This window comes from Myotis davidii, unplaced genomic scaffold (genome assembly GCF_000327345.1).
Source record: "Myotis davidii unplaced genomic scaffold, ASM32734v1 scaffold534, whole genome shotgun sequence".
NCBI classification, from domain to species: domain Eukaryota; kingdom Metazoa; phylum Chordata; class Mammalia; order Chiroptera; family Vespertilionidae; genus Myotis; species Myotis davidii.
In genome coordinates, this window is record NW_006286678.1 from 2,664,906 (window position 1) to 2,691,502 (window position 26,597).

General features: G+C 43.8%; 1 protein-coding gene across 1 annotated transcript in view; it reads left to right on the plus strand.

Annotated features, from left to right (window-relative positions):
- Positions 1-26,597, plus strand: part of GABBR2 (gamma-aminobutyric acid type B receptor subunit 2) — a 341,708-nt gene that overhangs the window by 193,641 nt on the left and 121,470 nt on the right. The window contains exons 6-8 of the mRNA XM_006758607.2: positions 2,332-2,397; positions 9,054-9,254; positions 24,207-24,443. Coding sequence (XP_006758670.1) covers positions 2,332-2,397; positions 9,054-9,254; positions 24,207-24,443 — 504 coding nt within the window. The remainder of the gene's footprint in view (positions 1-2,331; positions 2,398-9,053; positions 9,255-24,206; positions 24,444-26,597) is intronic.

Genomic DNA, 26,597 nt, shown 5'->3' on the forward strand with positions numbered 1-26,597 from the left:
TGACACCAGTCTCAGAGCTGGACAGCACAGGAGGAGGAAGGGGCTTGTTGGGAAAGATGATGAGTCCATTTGGGGGCATAGTGAGCTTGAGGTGCCTGGGAGAACCCGAGGAGGTATCCAGTCGGCAGCTGGAAAAAAGTATCTGGGTTGGACTGAGAGATTTTGGAATTCACAGCACACAGTGCGGGGGGCTTGGTGGCTGGGGTCATGAATGAGGTTGCCCAGGGAAAGTGATGAGGGCAGAACTGAGGGGAACACCAGCATTTAGGGATGGACAGAAAGATGAGGAACTGATTCTGAGTGGGAGTGACCAGGAGGTGGGAGAGAACCAGGAGAGAACATCATGGAAGCCAATAGGTGGGTTTCATATCATGAATCCTACAGCCACCTGCATTTTCTCTTCTTCAGAGATGGGGAATTTGAGACTTCAGGAGAGTAAGACTAAGGATCTTGCAGCTGGTCACTGGTGGAGCTGGGATCTGAACCAAGGTCTCTCTAATTGCAAAATCCAATAAGCTGTTTCTACTATATCATGTTTAGTAACACAGGGTTTGGCACAAGTAGATGTTCCATAAATGTTTGCTGGACACATACTGTTAGCAACAAGAAATGCTAAGAGATTTCCACAACAAGCATAAAGACCCTCGAGTGTGCCTGGGAGCATGTCCACAGAACGGAAGCGGCTTAGAACTTTTTATAGCATCGCAGACATGGTGATGACAAAGGCTGGCCTTCCTTCAACTGCTCTGTTAATGATCTTTTAAAGTCCTTTCAGAGCAAGTGGGATTTTTTTCTTCTTTCCATTCTTGCTTGCAAGCGAAGGATGATTTTAGAATCCAAGCCTTTTTTATTTTGCTAAAGTACATGATGAGTAAAATGGCCTCCCAGTCAGCACTTTCCAATTTTGAAAGATGCTAAAAACTGATATTTAAAAGCATGCTTCTCTTCTTTATGCTTCAAAGGGTCTTGAGGCCTGTTGGGGAGTACAGGATGAACAGCGGGAAGGTAGCACCACCTGCAAGGCTGTGCCTCACTGCGGAAGGCAGGAAGTGACGGGGGAGGGGGCGGGCATGCAGGCCGGGACCCAGCTGGTCTGGTGGCTGCACAGCACGGCCTCCTTCAGCCTGTTCTCCATGGGGTAGGGCCCAGCCTGGGTCCTCACCCCCTGGGAAGCGACCAAGAGCCCCTTACCCTGACCCGAGAGGGATCATCAGAGAGTAAATGTTTGTTGAATTAATAAATGAGTCACAGAAGCTGTTGTACAACTTATACCTATTAACCACATTGAAATAATGAGAAAATAAATAACCACTTATAGAGCATTCAAATATAGATTTTCTTTTGAAATGAAGATGGGTCAGGGGAAGGTTATAATACTAGATAGTATTTATTGGACAGGAGCCGGGCTAAGCACTTCATAAGGATTATCTCATTTAGTGCCCCCCCAGCAACCCTGTAAAGCAGGTATCACCATTATCCACAATTTGCAGATCAGGAAATTGAGGCTACAATGGAAAAAAGGTGCCACCTGAGGCCACCCTTAAAGCCTGTTGGTAGAGCTGATATTTGAACAAAGCTCAGAACTCAGACTCTGAAACTTCATTGGGAAGCTTTGTGGATTCCAGGAAGGTAGGAAAGTCTAGAATAAGGGGCAGGGGCAGCTCAGCTGGGTCTCATATCTCATTTGTGCAGACACCATCCTGGGGACCTAGGAAGCTCCCTTCCCTCCTCTGGCCTCAGTTTCCCTGCATGTACAGTGCAGAAGATTAGACACTGTCTCTGCACCCTGCAGAGTTTGGAGAAGAGCAGGGGAGAGGCCAAGGCCCCTTAGAGCTGTCAGCTTTAGCCTTCAGCCTGTGCAGACTGATCCTACGGCTTGCCCAGAGACCAGGGAGGGCTGACAGCAGGAACCAAGGAAAATTGGCCCCAAAGAGGGCCAGAGAATCTGAGGTTTCCCTGCCTGCCCTGCTCAGGCAGCGCTCTTGGCTTGGAGCCTGGGGTGCACAAACATTCTCTGCCCATAGCCTCCAGCACTCTAGGGCAGTGATGGCGAACCTATGACACATGTGTCAGAGGTGACACGCGAACTCATTTTTTTGGTCGATTTTTCTTTGTTAAATGTCATTTAAATATATAAAATAAATATCAAAAATGTAAGTCTTTGTTTTACTATGATTGCAAATATCAAAAAATTTCTATATGTGACACGGCACCAGAGGTAAGTTAGGGTTTTTCAAAATGCTGACAGGCCAAACTCAAAAGGTTCGCCATCACTGCTGTAGGGTGTGCCATCATCCACTCACCTTTACATACCTGTCCTTCTGTCCACAGGGCAATGACGTGAGGATCATCCTGGGCCAGTTTGACCAGCATATGGCAGCAAAAGTGTTCTGTTGTGTAAGTAAAACTTTGATCATGTCTTTGTGTCTTTGGGAAATTTCACAATGTTTTTTCTCCGACTCATTCTCACTGCCTGATCGGTGAGTGAGGTCCTAGGATTGGAGTCTGGAAGCAAAAGTGTTACTCTCACTGTTCTTTCTTCTTTTCATGGAGCTAAAACCCCAGGGCTCAGAACAATGCCATCACAGAAGGAACCAGTGGCCATCGTTTACCAAATCCACTGCCTAACCTGTTGTGTAAGCCCTTTCTGCTGATCCTAAGTCCCCTCGACGCAGCCATGCTCAGCAGAGGCCTGCAATGTGCACTGTGCAGAGGGAGATACCACGTACGGGGCAAGGCGGAGCTGCCTCAGACCCCGCCCTGCCCTGTAAGCAGGGCTCAGAGTCTTAGCTTTAGAGTTAACTGTCAACTATGCATTATCAACCCCTGAATCCTTTACAATTGTCTGGTGTGTGACAGGTGACAAAGTACTTTTTATACCTTATCTCATTGAATTTTTCCAATAACCACATGAAGCAACTATCATGAGCTCATTTTACAGATGAGGAAATAGAGGCCCAGAGAGCAACAGGGGCTTTTCAAACGCCCTTTGCCAGTTCATGGCAGAGCTGAGTTTCATGTCTATTTACCTGTTCCCTATTGAATCCTCTTTTCCGTATGAGGTTCTAACCTCAGTATGTATAGGAGTTCTAACACAGGAACTCAGTCTTTCCATCTTGATGCCCTGGCTCCCCTGGGTCTGCCTTGAGTCAGGAGAAAGGTCAGCAAAATGAGAACTCAGTGATGTGAGTTGTCATCGACCCAATAGGCTCTTCCTCTTAGACTGAGCTTATTTTGGGTGTAGTCTGTAGTGTTGGGCCACAGGTCTCTATTTCCTTGAATTTTTGTCAGTAACTTGGACAAATTATAAAAAGCAGGCATGTAGGAATTTTAGAAGTTGTGATATATGTGGGATTACAGAGTTGGGGTGCAAAGAACCTTAACAGTCTGGAACATTTGATTAAATCCAAGATTAAATTTAATTGTCCTAACAATAGGTTAGAGTAGAACAAATCAAGCCGCCTAAGTCCAGGGTGGTAGAGGCATAACTGAGGAGTTCTGTGTGTTGAGAACAAAAGAAACACTGGGGTCCTTGTTGACTTCAAGGTTACTATGAGTCACCAGTGTATGCACAGCTGCCAAAGGAGGCAAGGTGACCAGACTGCATGTCCACACTCAGGATGGGTGGTCCCGCTGCTCTGTGCGGGACAGACTCTGCCAGGATGTCCAGCTCAGCTCCTGGTGCCTGTTTCAGAACAGATGCAGGAACTGAGGAGGCTGGAAGCAAGGAGAGAGCAGTGGCTGGAAGCCACAGTTGCACAGCCATATTTCATCCTGAAGGCCCAGGGGCAAAGTGAGAACTGCCGGATCATCTCCCGAAATCCCAGGGAGGAAGGAGAAGCTACGAGGCCAACATTTCAGGAGATCCTGGGTGGAGCTGAGAGCTCTGGAGTCTGTCTGCTTGGACTTGAATCCTTGCTCTACTGCTTGGTTACTGAATTTGGTCTTGTTGTCACTTTCTGAGCCTGTTTTCTCACCTGTAAAGTGGAGATAATAATAACAGCTGTCTCATAACATTGTTGTGAAGATTAAATGAGCAAAAACGCTGCACAGCACCTGATGTATATAGGGAGCCCAGTAAATGTCAGGGATCTTTTTTAGTTTGTCATGGAAGGTCTCAGGTGTCTAAAGGACTGCCAGTGTGCTGAAGAGTTTACTAACTGATGGACTTTACAAGGTTGTATTAAGGATCTTATGTATCCGTTAAGGATAACGAGTGATCATTTCATATGAAAACCTAAGGAGGAACATGAGAAAAATTTTAAAGGCAGCAAATTGATTTAATACATTTTACTTCAAAAATCATAAAACCTTATACATTTACCACGTAGGGTCCAGAAATGACTCATTTTGGAAAGGAAAATAATTGGAGATGTGATCTCTTTTAGGGAAAAGGCTGCTTTCCCTGCCCCCTCCAATATCCCCAGGTCTTGAAAGCAGCTGGCACATGGTGGGTAATAACTCCAAGAAATATAAATTGTAATAAAAATGGTCAATATAGGCACCGCACTGAGCACTGGCCACCTCATACTTGCAAGAAATGCAGATACTGTAAACCTCATGTTCTGATTTGAGCCAGACTGGAGCGCAGGCATGACTGTGATTTCACTGTGTGCCGTGCACTGGGATTGTTTTCTGAGTAGCATTTCCAGCCGAGGCTTCGCTTCAGAACAGATGGCGTGGCTGTCTCTCTCTTGACCCAGAGCCCCAGGCTGCCTGCCTTCCACATGGCATGGGACACCACCCTACCTTCTCACCCCACTCTTCTCTTTCCTTTTACTGGATTTTGATACTTTCAGATGGGCCTTCCCTTAGAGTTTTTGCTGGCTGCTTTGTTCATGCAGGAGTTTCTCAGAGGTCTAGGGTGGATGTTTATTCCATGTGTCAGACTCTCAGACAGATCTGCCCTCCAGCCGTTCAGTCTTATCTGGCTAGGAAGGAGTTTTCTGGCAGGTCTGGAAGGTCCTGAGGGGAGTGTACTTGGTGTCTTCGCAATGGATCAAAACTGGGGTGTGTGATTGAGGGGTGGGGTTTGCTGCTCAGAGCAGAGACCCACAGAGAAAGCCTTCCTGCCCATGTCGGGGACAGAGCACATGCTGCATGGAAACACTGTGTCCCTGCCATCCAAATGCCGCAGTGCAAACTTTGCAGCATGTTGCTGTGTTCTTGAGATTGGAACTGCCACCCAGTGGGCGAGCAGGCTCCAGCAAATGTAAGGCCTATTTATAGCCCTGTGGCAAAATGTTCATTTTGGCTCCAGCACAGTCCAAGCATAGCATGGTGCTTTTGTCTTCTCCCTCCTTGATGGTCTGGTGCCAATTCTCCAGCACTCTGACCTGGGTTCTGGTTTTAGCTCTACCAGCTGTGTGACCTCGGGCAGGTCAATTTGTATCTTTAATCCCTGGCTGCCTCACCTCTAAAATAGAAGCAATGATCTCTGACCCGTCAACCTCATGGGGTTGTCAAGAGGCTTAAATAAGGCCACCGAAGGGAGACCATTGTCCCAACTATTAACTGCTTTACTGATGTGAGGATTTCTAACAGTATTTTAGTAAACTATATATTATAGAGAAACTAGGGGCCAGTGCACGAATTCATGCACCTTGGCTGACAGTGCTGAGTGATCTGGGCCATCGCTGGGCACCGGCAGCAGGTGCAAGTAGCAGCTCCGGGGCTGGCTGCGGGTGCGAGCAGAGCCGTGCTGGCAGCAAGTGCGAGCGCCAGGCAGAACTACAGCACGTGGGAGCAAAGAATTTTCAGTAACCACCAGAGGCTCGCCCTGATGACAGCTACTGGTGCCCTGCCTTGGTCTGGTGCCCCCGCTCACCTGCTCCACCATCCTGCCGCAGCCAATGCCTGCCATGTTCTGCACACACCCCCTGGAGGTCAGCGCACGTCATAGCGATCGGTTGTTTGGTTGTTCTGCCGTTTGGTCTATTTGCATACTAGCCTTTTATTATATAGGATGTTCTTTGTATATGGGGAGGAGAGGAGGCAAAAGGAAGATTAATAAAATAAGAAATGGGATTTTAAAAAAATTTCTCATCATGGTTCCCTGTCTATAGTTAATAGGAACCAAAGCAGTTCATGGGACTAAAGAAGGTGAGCTTAGGACCACCTGTTGCCATATGGCAGGGCCCATTTGGTGGCTCAAGGTCTTGAGACCACATTCTTACCAGAGGCAGAGAAAATGAAAACCCAGGTGATCAAGTAAACAGGAAATGTGTTCATTCAGTCACTCCACATTTGTTGGGTAACCTCTGTACACAAGGCACCATGCTAAGTACTGAGGACCCTGGGAGGAGCAGACACCACCCTCCAAGAACTCCCCATCTGGCAAAGGAGACAGCAAAGCATACCAGTAGCTACTTAGAGCTCACACATCCAACAACCTCAGCTCTTTTGAACGTGGGAGTCCCAGCGGCTTCTCCACAGTTGCTTTAGACAGTGGGTGATATATTTAAGTCCAGTCTACCTCCCTTTTAGACCCTCACTAAACCTATTTACTTTTGCTCTATACATATGTTTAATAGTCCCTGCATTCCAAGCCCATACCAGTCTAAAAGCATCAGCAAGAGGGACTTGATGACAGTGAAAAGTGACTATCTAGATCTGACAGCTAGAAAGAAGACAAAGCCATAAAAAGTGGATCCTAAACTCCAAGTTACACAGTCCAGGGCCATTTGGTATTTGGACCGGTTTTCTTAATTCCCATGAGCATCCCCATCCATGGCCCATAATAATGACTAATGTTCACAGTGAAACTATGAGTTACCCAAAGGACAAGGGAACGAGAAGGAGCAGTTCAATGTTCCTGAATGCAGTGTTAGACAGACCTGGTACACATACTATCTCATTTAATTCTTATACCAACCCAATGATATGGGCTATGCTCTCCACAGCCTGTAGATGAGAAATGCGAGGCCCAAGGTGTTGTTTGCTAGTTAAGAGCTGGTGTATGGCAAAGAATCTTGAGCTGCTTAACTCTAATCTTTTTTCCCCCCAGAAAGTCAGGTAGACAATTTTTTATCTTCATAAAATTGACTAATGTTCTAAACAAAGTGTGGTGTCACTCAAATGGACTAAACTTCTGGACTAATTTTCTGGAAAATTCACTCACAAGGAGCAACTCCTAATGGACGGTAGCAGGTCAAAGAGCTTTCACTGCGAGGCTCCTGGCTTCCTGCTCAGTGCTGCCTCTCAGTTACCACGTGGGCTCTGTCCTCGGAGAGTAATGAATATCTGACTAGAAGCCCTCCTTCTGTCCTTGCTCTGTATTTGTGGGCTCTTATTTAATGTACATTCCTAGTAAGTGGGGCTGTCTTCTTGCCTCAACCTGTTAAGATTGAGAAGGCTTCCCAAAAGTTTTGTTTTGTTTTATTTTGCTAAAAATGGAGGGGAATTTCAAAAAATGGACTTCAAATCTACTTAGAAACTATATTCTGGACCCAGTTTTGATGGCACATGACATTCCCACATAGTAGCATTTTCTGGGTGCATCGAACCCAGTGGTTCTCAACCTTCTGGCCCTTTAAATACAGTTCCTCATGTTGTGACCCAACCATAAAATTATTTTCGTTGCTACTTCATAACTGTAACGTTTCAACTGTTATGAATCGTAATGTAAATATCTGCTATGCAGGATGGTCTTAGGCGACCCCTGTGAAAGGGTCGTTCGACTGCCAAAAGGGTCGCTACCCACAGGTTGAGAACCGCTGATCTAACCTATCAGCGGTTAAGAAGTATGCTTTTCCTAATTTAAATTATTACAATAGGAACCAAAGCTGCCCTAGCTAGTTTGGCTCAGTGAATAGAGCATTTGCCTGTGGACCAATGGATCCCGGGTTTGATTCTGGTCAACGGCATGTACCTTGGTTTCAGTCTCCTCTCCAGCCTGGTCCCTGGTCAGGGTGTGTGCAGGAGGCAACCAATCAATGTGTTTCTCTCCCGTTCATATTTCTCTCTGTCTCTCCCTCTCTCTCTCATTCTTTCTATAATCAATGGAAAAATATTCTTGGGTAAGGATTAAAAAGTAACAACAACAAACCAACAACAAACAAACACCTAAGCCAAATAGAGATCCAGTAGAACAGTCTGTTTTGTTTTTTTTAATGGTAGGAAGGCAGTGTGGTTTTGCAGCATAATCGTCAGCAGACCTAGGTTCTGGGCTGACTTTTCTCCCTGGCTGTGTGACCTTGAGAAAGTGACTTTCTGTCTCTGATTTTTCGTTTCCTCATTTCAAAAATGAGGATAATAAATTCTGCCCTGACCACCTCAAAGGATGAACATGAATGACAATAAAATGTATGTAACGCATACAGATGTAAGGGACCTTTTTTAGGATTGGATTTATGCACACCAAACTTTGAGTAAAGATTCAGAGAGACTGCTCAGTTTGCCAAGAGGCATCTTGTATAAATTGCATACTTAGACTAAATTTTCCTGGCCCCTTGCAAAATTGCTCCCTCTGGGTTGTGTTTTAAGATTTTGATCTTGGCTTTTAGTAAAGAGCTATATAAAAATTGCCTTATGAAATCTGTTGTAGGGATGCTGTTGATACCATGCTGGCTAATATGAGGCATTTTTTTAGGGTTAATGTCTAGAAAACATTTTGTTTCCCTGAAAAACTGGTCCTTTTTTTCCTTGATGGTAAGGAGAGCTATGCAGATAATCTTATTGCCATTTTTTCTTTGACTGCCAGGAAGTTCCTGGTGAAATATACAACTTATTATGTGTAGTATTGGAAATTTGGTCAATTTGTCTATGTTCTTCTCTTTACCTCCTGTAAACATTTATATTTTTTCAGGTCCTTATGTTTTAATTTTTATTCAGTGTTAATTATTCTGTTATACATTATCCATAAACTATCTTGGATCCTTTGAGATATAGCATGTAATAGAAAAATTAACAAATCCTCTGATAAGAGAAGGCCTGAGCCCCTGCCACCTCCCCCTCACCCAACACACACAACATACACACCTCTCTCACAGAGCACAAAGACTTGAACAAATGTTTAATTCTTGGTGCCTTCATGGTCAACCCATCTGTTGCAGGCATATGAGGAGAACATGTACGGCAGCAAATACCAGTGGATCATCCCAGGCTGGTATGAGCCTTTCTGGTGGGAGCAGGTGCATACAGAGGCCAACTCATCCCGTTGTCTCCGGAAGAATCTACTTGCTGCCATGGAGGGCTACATGGGTGTGGACTTTGAACCCCTGAGCTCCAAGCAGATCAAGACCATCTCAGGAAAGGTCAGTGCCTTTGTCTGTCCATCTCAGCCCCCAAATCTCCTTTGATCATTTTATCTGATTATGTTGGCAAAAAGTGCCCTTTACTGTGTGTCACTTGACCTCTCTGAGCTTCACATCTATTAAATGGGAATAGCCATCCATCCGCTGCATGCCCCGCTAGGAAACTGGGGGCATCAAATAGGGTAAGGGTATTTTGTAAGCTCATAACACAGTGTACATGTAAGAGGTAGAGTTGTGACTTTTACAGTACCAACTACAAGTGTTGCCTCTGAGACTCTGCTATCCTGGGCCTGTCAGACCGGGAATATCGTTTCTCAGTTACACTGATGCTCCTGTCAACCCAGAGAAGAAAGACTCTCAAGTAGACTTGGGGAAACATGTGCTGCAGATCAACCAGACTGGTTTGAACCCCAATTTTGCCACTTACCAGCTATGATCTTGAACTTGAGTTCTCCGAGCCACTGTTTCATCTTCTGTATAATAGTAGTAAAAATACCCCCATCTGGGGTAAAAGGAGGATTGAAAGCAGATTGTGCAAGATGACTAACATGGTGTCTGATACTTCAGTACTGTCATAACTGGGAGGAGGACCTAGGCAGGGTGCTTAAGTCCTGGGGGCCTCCATATAATCTTGCTAGGTGTTCCGAACCCCTGCCCTGCTTGTCCAGTAGGGTTATGAGGGACTCAGGCATTATCAAGAATCTAGTGATGACAGCTCTGGTGAAGACGGTAACACTCATCTCTCAATTTTAACTACCAGCCAAAATTCAATACAGTGCACATAATTCTTTTCTGTCTTCTCAGAGCTCAGATCGTTAAATTCTATACTCAACTCCAGAATTCTTACAGACCCCGTTTCATTTAAAGAATAAACTTCATGTAAAGTAAAAATATATGTATTATTTTTATCCATTATTTAATCTCAATTGGAGCCATTTCTATAAGAATGGTTTATTGATTTGTCAAGAAAATGCCAAATTATTAGGACACATTTTGTAAACAACTCTTTAGAACATGCTGGCACCTGAGAGACCCTAGAAAAATACTCTGGTTAGGAAAGGTTGAAAGAAATATTTTTATGCCAAAATCAATGAGTATATATAAAGGATTTGAGATGCTGAGTAATGAGTAGAAACAACTCACTATATTTCAGCAAGTGTTATTATTAAAAGTGTCAAAGTTTGTACTTTATTAGAAGATAATTGGTGCAAGGATACCCTATACTTTAATCTAAAAATAGCATAAAATTTGAGGAAAATACAAAAACTAAGGGAAAAAAATGCTATGCAGGCAGACAGTATAATAATTAAACTGAGAAACTTGAGGAAGACCAAATGATTACACATGAGATTGTGAAGCTGAGTGGGAGGTGAGGGCCATGGATGCCAAGGGAAGGGTCTCAGCTGTCATCCTCAGGAGCATGGATGTGACCCCCGGCAGGCGAGCCCAGATGTGAGCTGTGTACAGGAATGCATTTTGAGAAGGTAATTTTTTGCAGTGTTCCTCGGAGCAAATATTTTGACTTTATATCAAATCATTTCCCAGGTCAATGACCTTCCTTTTTTATTTCTAATTTAGGAAGAGGGAAGGCTGGTGAGGAGGCTGACCTTACCTCTCTATTGCTATGCCCGTGAATGGGCCACCGTGGGGCTCTTCCTGGGCTGTTCATTTCATCCCACAGTGAGGGAAGCCCACTCCTGGGCCTCCCAGGATGGAACAGTGCCATGGGAGCAGAGGCAGGCTCCCAGCTTGAGGCTGCTTCCAAAATTCCAGGAGGCAAAGTCTTTGAGGCAAGGGGCAGCATTTGTTACATTATTCAGAAGTTACAAGATGATTGAAGTTACACAGGGACATCTGTAGCCTTTTTGCCTCTTAGAATCAGAGGCCTTAGGGATCTCCTAGAGATCATGTAGACCAGCCTCCCATCAGATTTTGAAATCCTTCCAGTACCAAAGGACTCACTATTTCTCCCTTAATGTCCCCTACCGGTCCCTCTGGGCCCACACAGGTCCTTTTGTCAGTGACCACATCCCTGGAAGCATCCCTAGTACAAAGTAAACAGCCTGTCCCTCCAGTTGTAACTCACAGGTTCCATGCCTGGGACTAAGTGCAAAATCTAAAGGAGTGCCAAAAACCTCAATAATCAAGATTTAAAAATATGCAATGAAATATTTTTTAAAATTCAAAATTCCATGATGAACAAAATATCACAATTTTAACCCAAAAATAAAAAGATTCTCAGGACCCAGAGTAGGGTGAGCTACGTGATTTGTCACATGATTGTAGGATTGAATCTTTTCTTTATTTAAAATGTTGATATTGTCATCATAGACTTTTTTGCATTTGTTTTTATTAAAATATTACTTATCTTGATGACTGAGGGTTTTGGCTCCCTCTTAAATTCTGCACTGAAAGGGAGCACCTCCATCGTCAACCCTCATCCTGGCCCTAAGTCCCTTCCTGAGCTCAGCCATCCTTCATACTTGCTCTTGTTGAACGCTCTTTCCCCAGGTGAAGGGCCTGGAGTTCATAAAGCATTCCTATTTGTGGTCTGACCACAAGCCAGCTTCCCCAACCAGCCTTCAAAAGTCTATGGTCAAAGGAAGTTCTAGAGAGTTGAGAACTGTTTCTTGAATTTGAATTTGCATCTTACATGACTGCTGGGGATTGTGACCATCAAGGCACAGGCTGCTGGGTTGATGACTGTATTTTGGGGTCTACCAGTGTCCCTAAGACAAGCCCGTGTAGAACCAACCATTCCAAGTCAATGGGCTCTTGCCATCCTCACTATTTACATATAGGGACACTAAGCACAGAAGGGACACCCCCAAGGTCTCTGTAGTAGGTTGAGTAGCGACCCCTAAAAAGATACGTCCAGGGCCTAACCCTTGGAACCTATGAACATGATCTTATTTCTTAAAAAAGGTCTTTGAAGACTTAATTAATTTACCAATCTTGAGATAAAATTATCCATGCTTACCTGGGTAGGCCCTAAATCCCATCACAAGTGTCCTCATACAAGAAAGGCAGAGGAGATTTGTGGCACGGAGAAGCCCACATGAAGACAGAGACAGAGCCTGAGGTGATGCATCTGCAAGACAAAGCGTCAAGGATTGCTGGCAGGCAGCGGAGCAGAGCGAGGAGAGGGCCAGAATGGATTCCCCCTTGGAGCCTCCGGAGGGAACCAACCCTGCCAACACCTTAGTTTCAGACTTCTGGTTTCCAGAAATGTGGGAGAATAAATTTCTGTTGTTGTAAGCCATCCGGTTTGTAAAAATTTGTTATGGCAGCCCCAGGAAATGGATAGTCTTCCAGAAGGTTAGGGAGAGATCCAGGACTTTCAGCCAGGACTGCCAGTTTCCCCACACTGTGCACCTTCCTGCCTACCATGCAATCTCTCTAGACTTGTGACACACATAGGAGCAGAATGCACCTAAATCAGCCTTTTCCATGACATCTCAGCAGGCCCCTGTTAGTAAATGGCACAGTAGGAGCATACGGGTCTGGTCATCAGGAGACCTGGCACAATCCTGGCATTCCCACCAATTAATCTACCGCCTCAGCTAGTCACTCTCTCTCTCTCCCTGTGTCTCAGTATTTTCAACTGAAGATGAGAGATTTGGACCACAGAATTCCTGGTGTCCTTTCCAAGCTGAGCCCTCTGACTATGTAAATGTGGTATTGGGTAATTACATACAGCAAGATGTATGACACGATTATAATGATACTAACCTCCGGAATCCCCAGGATAAAGGCGACTCCTTAGAGAGAAAATCACAGAATCAGGTGGAACAGTTTTCCCTCTTGGAATGCATTCTCTAAGGTTCCCTTTTCCGTACGCCTGTCTCCAGCATCAAGCTGTCCCCAGCTCTCTCATTGGCACCCAGGAGATTTCTGGAAGGAGGAATAATAAGGTCATGGTCTCCCTCCACAGCACATTCATCAGTCCCTTCCTATTGGAATTTCCATTGATGGAGCAAGTACAGTCCTGGCTTCCCTGAGCACATTCAGAGCTCAGTCTTCTGAGCTTCACAATGACAGCTTCTGGGCACTTGGTTTGGCTTTTTCTCCTTGTTGAGGTTCCCCATCACCACTCTACTCTCTCAAAGTGACTCTGTGGACACTGGTAATTTCCAGTGTCAGCTTTCACTTTTCAAAGTCCTATTAGGTTTGTTTCCATGCTTAGCATTTGCGATTCTGGCCAGGTTTCTCTGGTGATGGTTCAGCCACGCCGATAAGGCCATCTTCCCATTACAGTTCCCCTACTGAGACACAGAGCTGGGCCAGGCACCAGATGGAGATGTTCACAGAACCTCGGACTCAGTGGGGACCTCAGAAGCAGCCCTAACACTCTATCAAAGGCACAGGCTCGTTGTCTGGAAGAGTTTTGTAATGTTTTCTGGCAAGAACTTCTACAACCATCCGCAATTGCTTAATCAACGGAACTGGAGGAAACACAAATCTAGTTAGTCCTCAACATAGAGCCAATGACCGAGGAAATGCTGCACCCATCTCATTGTCATTGCCATGGGAGCTCCGTGACAAAGAACATGAAGTATCTATGGATGAGATAATACATAAGAAAGTACCTTGCAAAGTCCCAGACACAAAATAGGTGCTCAACAAATTGTAGTTCCTTTCCTTCTTCAGCACAGAAGCCTCAGGGGTAAGAAGGAGCAGTGAGGTGGATGATGTGTCCATAACTCAGTTATGTGAGGTGAGGAACAGCTGAAGGAATTGGGATTACTTTTGATTTTTAAAAATAATTATTTTTACTTAAGTAGAACACCCATATACCCACCACCCAGGTTAAAAAAAAAAAAGAAAAAGAAAAAGAAAATTACTAGCAATCCAAAAGCCATCCTCATGCCCTGTCCCATTCAATGTCTACAGCCTAAAGCAGTGATGGTGAACCTATGACACGCATGTCAGAGGTGACACATGAACTCATTTTTTTTGGTTGATTTTTCTTTGTTAAATGGCATTTAAATATATAAAATAAATATCAAAAATATGTCCTATGTAGTATTCCACTATTTGACTATACACAATTTAAGATGACATTTGGGTGTTTAGTTTTTGGCTATTAGGAGGAATCGAACCCGGGACCCTTCAGTCCGAAGGCCGACGCTCTATCCACTGAGCCAAACTGGTCTCGGCTTGACTATACACAATTTAAGAGGACATTTGGGTGTTTAGTTTTTGGCTATTAGGAATAGTGTTGCTTTGAATATTATTATACATCTCTTGGTGAATACTTCGAAATCCCTTTTTTATAATAAGTGTTCTGATATGTCCAGTTATGTTTTTAGTCTTCATATTTAGGGTAGATTCCTCTTGCTGGTACTTATTCTACCTCACTCTTAAATGGCTCCCATCTTCTGTCTTTCCCACATTTTTTCAATCTACTTTTATTTGCCACAAGCTTTGCACCAGGACGTGAGTGGAGCAAAAGCCTAAGTGAATGCAGTGCTGGAATTTGTTAATTTTTCTCTTTACTCATAGTGATTTTGCAGTTTGGGTATTTCCTATCTCCAATTTTGGTGAGGGTGTAATCTTGTATAGAATTTTTGCCGCTAAAAAGCCATTTTGTTTTGTTTGGGAGTGGCTAAATTAATACACAGCTTGCATTGTCTTCAACTGCCTAGAAGTCCTCTAAATGGTATTTTTTAATGAACAGATATTCTTTATTGTAACTAAGCCTGCCCCAAGGTTATGAAGATATTTCCCTCTCTTGTCTTCTAGAAGTATTATTACCTTTCACACTTAGATCTATAGCCAATCTGGAGTTGATTTTGTGTATTGTGTGAGGTGAGGATCAATATTCATTTTCTTCCTTTATTTTTCATACGGATAGCTAATTGATTAATTATCAGTTATTGAAAAGTCCATCTTTTCCCACATTGTGCTGCAATATTACCTTTATAATAAGTCAAATGACTGCATATATCTGTTTCTGTTTCTAAACTTTCTTTACTCTTCCATTTGTTTGTGTATTTTTTTCACCAAAACACCTTTGCCTCAATTACTATAGCTTTATAAAAAGTCTTGATAACTTAATAAGGCCTCTCTCTTCTTTCATAGTTGTTCTTAGCTATTTTCATCCCTTTGAATTTTTGTATACAGTTCTGAATCAGGTTATCAGTTTTCACACACATACACACAAACCTGCTCTGGTTTTTTTAATTGGAATTTTATTGAATCTGTAGATCCGTTTAAGGAAAACTGACATCTTAATATTATAGGGCCTTCCAATCCACGAATGTCTTACATCCTTGCATTTGCTTAGATCTTCTTTAATTTCTCTCAAAAATGTTTTATAATTTTCTTTGTAGAATTCTTGCACATATTCTGTTTGATTTATTTCTAGGTAGTTGATGTATTTTGGTGAATATATGTTCAAATTACTATCAAGTACATACTTAGGGGTGAAATTTCTGAGTCTTAAGCTCTGCTTATGTCAGCTTTAGTAGGCATTGCCAAACAGATTTCTTAAGTACTTGCACTAATTTACATACCCACCAGCAGTGATTGAGAGTTCCAGTTGGCTCACATGCTCACCAACATTTGGTATTATCAGCTTTTTCATTTTAGCCAATCTACTGGGTGAATATTGGTATCTCATTTTAGTTTTAATTTATATTTCCCTGATGACCAAAGAAGTTGGACATGTTTTAATATTTTTATTGGTCATTTTGATATCCTCTTTTATAAACTGCCTATTCAAGTCTTTTGCCCATTTTTCCACTTGGAGTCTCTGCCTATTATCAATTTGTAAAAATTATTTTTATATTCTGGATATGAATTCTTGTATGGTTATATATATTACTTATGTCTTCTCCCATTCTGTATTTTATCTTTTCACTCTCTTAATGATATATTTTGATGAACACAAATTCTTAATCTTAATGCCATCCAGTTTATTAGTCTTCTGTACAATTAGTATATTTGTGTCCTATTTAGGTGTCTTTGCCAACCCAAGCTCATGGAAATATTTTCCTATCTTGTCTTTTAGAAGTTGTGAAATTTTACCTTTCACATTTAGATATAGAATTCACATGGATTAATTTTATGTATGTTCTGAGGTAAGATTAATTTTTTTCAATATGGATAACCAATTGGTTTGGGACCACTTATCCACCCCACCTCCTATGCTACAGCATCAACTTGTCATAAATTGAATGATTGTATATAGTATGCTCTGTCCCTGGACTTTCTGTTCTCTTCCACTGGTCTATTTGCCTGCCCTTTAAGCAGTACCACACTGTCTTGATAATCAAAGCTTTATAAGACCTGATACCTAGGAGTGTAAGTCCATCATCTTTGTTGTTATTCTTTAATATTTTCTTAGATGTTCTTGTCCCTGATGTAATTTTTCACTGAGATCTACTCACCATTTTTCATTACTTTTCATTCCTTCCTGCATTTCTGTTCTCCTGTTTAGGATAAATTTCTTTCAGAGTAAAGAACTCTCCTTGGTCTTTTTTACTATGGACTGCTGAAGACAAACTCAGTTTCTGGTTGTCTGAAATTTTCTTTCTCTGATCTTTAATTTTGAGAGATGCATTAACTAGGTGTAGAATCCTGGATGATCTATTATTTTCTTTTAGCACTTTAGGATGTTAGTTCATTGTCTTCTGGCTTCCATTGTTTCTATTAAGTCAGTTATTGTTGCTTCCCTTTCTGTCTGCTTTTAAGATTTTTGTTTTTGCTTTGGTCTTCGGCAACTTTACAACGTTTTGTTGAAGTGAGGGTTTTTGTTTGTGTGTTTGTCTTGATTGGAGTTCATAGAGATTTATTGAACTTCATGAATCTGTGGATTGATGTGTATTGGGGGAAATTAAAGGATAATGTCCCTTTAAATATTGCTCCTGCCTATTCTATCTTTCCTCACATGCCAGGACACCAATTGTGCATACTTCATACATCGCTTATGTTCATTTTTTATTTTGGGGGCTTCCATCTGAATATTTACTAACCTTTTTTTCTAGTTTACTAACCGATTTTCTGCTGTGTCTAATATGCTACTTCATCCATTTATTGAGTTATTAATTTCAATTATATACTAGAGGCCCAGTGCACGAAATTCGTGCAAGAGTATGCCTTCCTTCCCTGGGCTGCTGGCACCGGCTTCCCTCTGGCACCCAGGACCTGGGCTTCCCTCTGGCCCCAGGACCCAGGCTTCCCTCGCATCCCTGCCTTCATCTGGTAGGTTGTCAGGAAGGACATCCAGCCTAATTAGCCTATTGTGCTTTTATTATTATATATTTATTTTTAGAATTTCCATTTTACTTTATTTTTCTTTCATAGCTCCCAGCTTTCTGGTGATATTCTGTATCTCTTAATCTATTTTTTTGAACATATAAATCTTGCTACACTAAAGTCCATGGCTAATAACATCAAGATTTGGATCACCTGTGGGTCTATTTCTATATCCTACTTTTCTTCTTTCCCAAATTTCTTACTTTACTTCTTTTTTTATTATGGGTCTTATCTCCTAGTATACATGGTAAGTTTGATTAATTAATTGACCTGGATATGAAAATCTGTAGAGGCTACAGATAGTGTTATCTTTCTCCAGAGAAGACTTCTTTCTCTTAAAGCAGGCTGCTAGGATAGGGGCAAATCACTTTAATCCAATCAGGAATTGAGATTGAATTTCATTTTTGTAAGGCCTGCTTGCTCTATTTTGGTTTGCCCTTATTTCTGGTATTTGTATTTCAGGTTTCTCACATGAAATCCTGGGTGTTCACTGGCCCTGGACTCCAACTTTTGCCTTCCTGATACTATGAGGCTCCAAACACTTCTGCTTATTTGCTTAGCTCCTAAGCACCACTTTTTGCTTGGCTTCTTAGCCTATGGCCAAATAATTCAAGTGCAAATGCCCATCTGAATACCAGGCTCACTTTTTTGTGTTTCCTTTTTCTCCAAGGCCTTGGCACTACAAGTCTGCGGCTCTGATATCCCTAAACCACAGGGTTTCTTTTGTTTTTCCTCACCTGAGGAACTGCTGAAAACTCTGACCCAATGCGTTCTGTGTCTGCATCTAGCCTTACAAATCATCAAATGCTTCAAGGGAAAACAGCAAAGAATGCTGGACTCTTCTCAGTGCATTTCTCCTCTCTCCTGAATCTTGGCTCCTCAAGTCCTGGGATGTCCTGGTTGCTCTCTGGTGCCTTTGAATATCTCTTTTTATATTTCATTCTGCTTTTCTGAACTTTCTTCATAAGAGCTTTGGTCTGCATGAGCTATTTCATCCTAGGGTAGAAGTCTGAACTGGGACTATTTCACTTAAAAGGAGGAGAAGAGCCCAGTGAGGATGGGGTAAGCATGTCACTGTCTTCAGCTCTTTGGGGCACTGTAAGAGGGCGCAGGCATTTACTGCGGCTTCACAGGAGGATGTAGCATGCTGGATGTAAGTTACAGGGAGATAGATGAAAACTCTGCATCTGGAAGTATGGTTCCGTAGACATAAGGCATTCCCTCAGTGGAGGCTCTGCCGGAGAGGGAGTGAGCTTCCCACACTGGAGGAGTCTCAGAAGGAGCTCAGCAAACAGCTGGAAGTTGCTATTGAAAAGATCCAATAATCGATTTATGGGAGAGACTTAATCAGTGGTAACTGATTTGTGTATAATTGAAATCTTGAAAGATTTTATAGATGCCTAAGTTATCTCACAGAAATACTGAATAAAATGCAGAGCCCTGGCATCTGCAATTTTGTCAGGCTCCCAAGTGAGGTACAAACTGAAGTATAGGAACCAGTAGACTAAATATCCACAAGTGTACCTTCCAAATGAGATTCTGTGATTCCAACATCTTATAAGGAATTCGAGGGAGAAACTCTACCAGTTGGAGATGTGTCCTTCCCTTCAGTCCTTGAGTCCCCCTCCTCCGAAAGCAAGACTCCCCTAGGTTCTGTTGGAATGACAGGCCCATAAGGCTTAGTCACATTGTGGGGTTAGCAAGCCTGTGTGGGCTAGCCTGGGAACCTAACCACTATTTATAACAGTTTCTGTGGGAAACTATGTCCAAGTTCCAACAACTGCCTTTCAAAAATGTGCTGGAGCACAACCTGTCAGTAATTGGGAAAACCTATATATAAAATTATTTTCTCAGAGCTCTTAGCATCTCATACACTTGACCTCAGGTAATGAGTAATCAGCTTTCAGTGTCGGCTTTACAATGGAAGTTCTTCTGCCCTGAGTAATTGGAGACCTGCTTTTAGAGCGACTATTACTTTTTATCCCAACAACTGTTTCTTCCTGTTGTCTTTGTTTTGCCCAAGGGAGATTGATACTGGCTTCACCTGGGAAGTGATGAATAGCTGGAGATACAAGGTGGTTGCAAAAACTTCATCTAGGTGCTTGCAAAGACAGTGAGAATGAGGTCATCTTTCAGGGTTTAGCTACACCTGTGTCCCATTCCAAGGACTCTGCCCACAGAAATGAGGTAAACAGTCATATTTCCAGTATTTTCCACTCTCCTTCTGCCCTTGTCCCTGAATGAAGAAGAGTTTTTGAGATAGAAAAGATACAGGTTTATAAGTACACATGTAAAAGGATCTATAGGAACTTGTGTGGGCCCCAAGGTCAAATTGAATAAATAACATGATCTTGATCGCCCCAGTATCCCCACAAAAAAATAACCCCAGTAAACTATATCAAGAAAGTTTAAAAATGGCACTCATTTACCTCCTGGTGAGACCACACTCAGGTCTGGACTCCCGACTTCCAGAGGGTCACAGAAACCTTGAACGATGTCCCAGTGGCATGTTCTGGATAGGAAAGAGATCTGGAGACTCATCTGAATGTAATCATTAGGTTGAACAAACAGGACTCAAAGACAGCAGCCCTCAGATGCCTCTGTGTGCATCAGGAAAAGCTCACAGGAGCAAAATCCAGGAGGAGAAACGTAAAAGGGACCTCATTGGTTTTATACCTAAAGCAATTAATTGAAGAAATACACATTCAAATCATTTTAATTCTTTTAAAGTAGCCAATAGCTAAATTAACCAGAAACCAACCCATATTGCATTTAAACATCAAAGAAAAGTATAGCCAAATAGTAAACGATGGAAAAATAACAAGGATGCATTAAAACAAAACAGTAAAGATGTGACTACCACACAGCAATATGGTATTAAAAGGAAATGCACCTAATAACTAAAAATTGCCTATCAATATTTGAAAGGGACTTGCTCTAATTGTTAATCAGAGAAATGCAAATTAAAATTGAAAGGAGATAGACTTTTGTCTTAACCTAACCAACGGATAATGACTTTTAAAATGAACATATCTGTTATCAAAGATACAGGGAAATGGATGCTTTCATACACGGTGGAATTTTATTTTATTTTTTAAATATGTTTTATTGACTTTTTACAGAGAGGAAGGGAGAGGGATAGAGAGTTAGAAACAACGATGAGAGAGAAACATCGATCAGCTGCCTCCTGCACACTCCCTACTGGTGATGTGCCCGCAACCAAGGTACATGCCCTTGACCGGAATCGAACCTGGGACCCTTGAGTCCACAGGCCGACGCTCTCTCCACTGAGCCAAACTGGTCAGGGCAACATGGTGGAATTTTAACTTTTCATATTTGAGGAGAATAATTTAGCCCTATTTATATATTTATATGTCAGTAGTGTTTATGTTTTGCCTCGGCAATTGTACCTTTAGGAATTCTGGAAAAAAAATTACCAGTATGTGTTTAGGAAATTTAGATACAAGGATGCTTTTGCCTAAATGTGCAATAATTGAAAATTGTTAAGGAAGTACAGATAGGCTGTCCACACACTGGAGGACTGCTGACCCCTCTCAGCCTGGGCTCCAGCACCATCTTGGGGTCTGCAGGGCATGTCGGGCAGGTAGTTGAGCAGGTTTAAGAACCCATGCTCACGTCATGAACCTTTCCTCTTAGTAGCAGTGGCTGTTATTTCTGGGTACCTACCATGTCCTGGACACTGGACTGGATGCGTTGCATACTTCATCTCACTGAACCCTCACTGGCCACCCAACAAGGGTGGACATGCAGACCTGGGGGAGCTGGGACCACCCCAGGTCACAATCAGCAAACCACAGAGCTGGGGCTCTGCTTCCACATCCTGTGTCCTTATCACACTGCCAGGCTCTTGCCTCTATTCCTGAGAGGAAACTTCTAGATCACTTGGTCCAACCTCCTCATTTTTGAAATGGAGAATGAGACTTGGAAAGGGTCTCTGTATGTATTGTTTTGGGTTCTGGTGATACCTTAGTGATCAAGACAGCATCCCTGACCCTATGGAGCTTAATTCTAGTTGTGGGAAGGTGGTTGGAACGACAGTAAGCAAGAAAACACGTAAGTAGGAAAATCGCAGGATGTGAAAGGTGCAATAAAGAAGATAAACTAGCCCTAACCAGTTTGGTTCAGCGGATAGTTAGATCATCGGCCTGGGGACTGAAGGGTCCCGGGTTTGATTCCCAGTCAAGGGCATGTACCTCAGTTGCAGGTTTGATCCCCGGCCCTGGTTGGGGCATGTGAGGGAGGCAACCAGTTGATGTGTCTCTCATATTGATGTTTCTCTCTTTCTGTCTCTCCCCCTCTCTCCCACTCTCTCTCTAAAAATCAATGGAAAATTATCCTCGGGTAAGGATTAACAAAACAAAACAACAAAAATGATGAAGAAGATAAAACTAGTGGATAGAGAATGCCTGGGTGGGTCAGGAAAGCTGTCCCTGAGAAGTGACAAGTGTTGATATTGCAAAGACCTTCAGAAGAAGCTTTCCAGGAGAGAAAACAGCTAGAGAGCAGAAGCTCTGAGGTGCAGACAAACTTGATGTGATCAAAGGACCCAAAAGGTTTAAGAAGGGAGAGAGCCTCCTAATGGACCAGTTCATGCTCCCCCAGGAGGAGCGAGATGGTGAAGGATGATTGCAGAAAGCCAGCCCACAGGGCTGTGCAGCAGGTGGGGTATGATTAATAGTGAGAAGAGGCTGAGCTGGGCTGGAAAAGGTGCTGTCTCCTTGAGGAGCCCTTGGTTTGAGGAGAGCTTCTGCTGTGTATTTTGAGTGATGAACAGAATGTGATGCTGGACATGAGGCATTCCAGAGGAAAACCTGAGTCATCCAACAGGAGCCAAAATAAAAAGGAGGTGGATCCGTTGCTGGAACACCAACATTCACATTTGGTCCAGCAGAATTCCTCACCTGCATGGTCCACAGTGTGAGGGTCTTGGCCATCCCCAGGCATCTGTGTGGGTGATCGCACTCTGCTAGTGCCTTGAGCCAAGGGCAAGAGTCTGGGGCTCCAGCCATGATGGATGGCTCAGCTTCACCCCCCTCCTATGCACTAGACCGGGCCCCAAACCAGTTGAGGTGGTTTTCTAAAAGCAATTATGCCCTCAAAAGTCAAAAATGAGAGAAGTAACAGAGGTGAAATTGGACCAGTCTAGATACACACATGCGTGTGCACATGCTGACACACAACACAAGCTGTGTGACCTTGGGCAAGTTTCTGGACCTCTCTGTGCCTCGGAGTACAGGGGTGGGGCATGTATGAACACATCGAAGGGCCCTTCCTAGTACAAACTGACCGTGAATTAATGGTTTCTACATGTGGCTTGTCCCCAAGGAGGGTTTTTTCAAAGGCTAAGCCGTGGGCTCTGGTGACATTTCTGGAAGAGGAGTTCAGAAGTGACTTGAGAAAAGGCCATGGAGAGACTGAGGGTAACAGGTTCCCAGGGGCAGCATTCACTGGACCCAAGTAAAAAGGCACTTTCAGTACTTTGTGACCACAGTCAGAAAATTAATATTACCAATGAGTTTTTTTTATGAAATTTAGTTCAATGGGACAAAAGAACTTTTTTTTTAATGCCAAGGTATTAACAGACCCTGCTATGCTGTAGAAAAGGAAGGAGGAGGGGTACTGTGTACCTGGGACCTGCCCTATACCCCATGCTCTAACAGGGCCTCACTCAGGCCCCATGGAGCTCAGAATCCACATGGCCACTGGGGTATGCCCAACCATCGCCTGTCCCCCTCTCTCTCCTAGACCACGCCCCGAATTCCCTGCCTAAATGGCTAGAACTGCTTCTGGTGCCTAGGGAACCTCTTGCCTGGGTCAACCCTCTTGAGGGTGAACCACAGTTCTTTAGTGGTCTAGGGCAGTGATGGTGAACCTTCTGAGCTCGGTGTGTCAGCATTTTGAAAAACTCTAACTTAACTGATGCCGTGCCACATATAGAAATTTTTTGATATTTGCAACCATAGTAAAACAAAGACTTATATTTTTGATATTTATTTTATATATTTAAATGCCATTTAACAAAGAAAAATCAACCCAAAAAAAATGAGTCCATAGGTTCGCCATCACTGGTCTAGGGGCTACTGATGCTGGAAGGGGGAAGAGGTGTGGCCCGAGCTTGGCTGGGCCGCCGAGGTGGACTACAGAGCAAGGCCGGCATCCCCATGCTGCCGTGTCCAGCCTGAAGCTCTGAGGAGCCCTAGAATTCTGAATTTAGAGTTGGCCGTGCACATCATTAAAGGCATATTTATTATGATGGGGAGATAGAAAAGATTTTATTGAATAGTCTGTTGGTCTGTCTCTAATTTACATATTTAGACATAAGTATGTGGACCTCCACTGGTACTCTAGCCCCAGACCCTGCAAATGTCATGGGGGAGCCCAGCTTACAGTTCATGATTCCTTCCCCTCAACCTTGCTAGATACCAGGGTTGAAATCTCAGCCCTGCCACTCGCCAGCTCTATGGTACTAGGCAAGTCCACTTCCCTGAATCATTTTCCTTGCCTGTAAAATGGGGGAGAAAATAGTACCTCTCATATGAGGTTTTTGTGAGGATTCAATGAGATAATGCACATAAAGAGCCTCGACGTTTGAGAGTCTCAGCTCTCGGCATTGTGTGCCTGAGGTCCCTGCAGTTGTAACTTGGTGTCCCCCAACCCTTTGTTTTCCAGACGCCACAGCAGTACGAGAGAGAGTACAACAACAAGCGGTCAGGCGTGGGGCCCAGCAAGTTCCACGGGTATGCCTACGATGGCATCTGGGTCATCGCCAAAACGCTGCAGCGGGCCATGGAGACACTGCACGCCAGCAGCCGGCACCAGCGGATCCAGGACTTCAACTACACAGACCACACGCTGGGCAGGATCATCCTCAACGCCATGAATGAGACCAACTTCTTCGGGGTCACGGTCAGTCCTGGGCCCCGGGCTCTGCTTTCTCTGTGCCCTTTGGATACATGCAAGGCCACAAGGGCTGTGTCAGACCCCCTCTGACGCTGGGTCCATTCTCTGAGATTGCTGACATAGCTTCCTGTGGGTCGTAGGATTTCAGGGCTGCTGAAATGGGAGGTGCAGTGACACTCTCTGACGCGTTGGGAAAATGCTTCTCTAACTCATGAATTAGAAAAGCGGCACGCAGATCAGGTGGAATTCACCACGCAGGGGGGTAGGGTGGGTAGCAGAAGCTCAGTTAGATTCAAATCTTGGACCTTCACTTTCAAGTTACTGTCTTTAAACACAGATTTTTCATTCTCAGAACGGAAATAATAACTACCCTGTTAGGTAGCTATAAAGATTAGCCATTACAGAGTAAAAACTGCTAATATTTGTTGAGCAAGCAACTTGCTCTGAGCCTCAAGTTCTTCATCTGGGAAATGGAGATAATGATATATGTCTTGCACAGAAGTTGGGGAAATTAGCAATGATAATAATGGCTAATATTTCTTGGTTGCTTATTATGTGCTAGATACTATGCTAATAAACACTTTATGTAGATTAGACTCAATAATATAGGCTCAATGCTAGGCACATAGTAGGCAGAGGGGTTGGGTGGGTAGCAGAAGCATAGGGAATGCTAGCAATTGTTATTGTTAATAATGGTCTCATTGCATCCCTATGCCATCATAGAAAGTAGGACTGTTATTATCCCCACTAGAGGGGAGGAGCCTGGAGCTCAGAGCATTTAAGTACTAAATCTAATCAGAGGTAGAGCTAGAATTTGAATTGGGTCTAGCTCTTAATTGTTGTATTACACAACTTCTCATCATGGACCTAAGTGGTAGTTATTTCTCTCTCATCCTGATGTATTTGTCATTGACTCTCTTCCCAGAAAATATGAAAAACTTTCCTAAAGAATAAGTTGAAATGGCTGAAGTGCTGTCTTGAGTTTTAAAAAAAGTCATTTACAGAATCAGTCTGTCCTGGGATAGTAAGAGGAGCAGATGAGTTGGTTGTTGCGTTTCTTAAATGTTCGTATTCCTTTGTGCATGCACTCAGGCTTGCACTGTTGGTCTGGTGGGCCAGGCCCTGAGTGCCTGTGCAGGTGCTGGGGTGTAGACTGTGGTGTGGACCCCAAGGTGAGTAGGATGGGCTCTGTGTCCTGGAGCCTGTAGTCCAGACGCAGGGGCCAGACCTGAACACAAATGACAAGCAGCGCTCGGCAGTGGGAGGAGCTGTGTAAGCCCAGAGGGTTTCCGTGATCTTTGGTGAAAAAGTCAGGGAAGGCCTTTGGGAAGAGGCAGCATGTGAGCTGTGCCTCAGGCATGCAGAGAGGGCCTGGCAGTCGGGCCAAGTGGAGCGGGATGAACAAGAGAGCAGCACATGCGTGTGTGCAGGGAGTGTTAGAGAGGAGGGTGACAGGCTGGGAAGGTATGTTGGAGCCCATTTCTGAAGGAACAAGCTAAGGAGACTGGCCTTTCTCTTAAAGGTCAGATTCTCCGAGTGCACCCGGCCAGCAGCACCAGTGCCCGGGAGCTGGTTAGACATGTAATTCTCCAGCCCCTCCCTGGCCCACGGAATCAGAACCTCTAGGGCGGGGGCCCAGTGGCTGTGGTTACAAATCCTGTAGGTCCAGTGGTCAGCAGACTGCAGCTCTTTGGCCCCCTTGAGTGTGGCTCTTTCACAATATACCGACTTCTGCGCCGCGTGGGCCACGAAGTTTCAATCGCACTGTATGTGCGCACCCGCACGTGGTATTTTGTGGAAGAGCCACACTCAAGGGGCCAAAGAGCCGCATGTGGCTCGCGAGCCACAGTTTGCCGACCACTGCTCTAGGTGATTCTAACACACACTGGAGCTCGAGAACCAGCAAAAATGGTGTTTATAGCACAGCCTACATTCAGACTGGAGGGTTTAACAGCTTTCCTCAGAAGAGTAGTTTTAAAATTTTTTTTTTTAATTCTCAGAACCTCTTGTTATAAAATCTCACTTGATACCTGGTATGTTATACAGATGAAAGGAGCTTCTCAGTTGAACAGAGGAGGAGCCCTGCCTGTTCACCCCTCTTCCCACAGTCCCCACTTCATCCCACCCAACACCCAGAGACCCCCTCCGAAAGGCCCCACA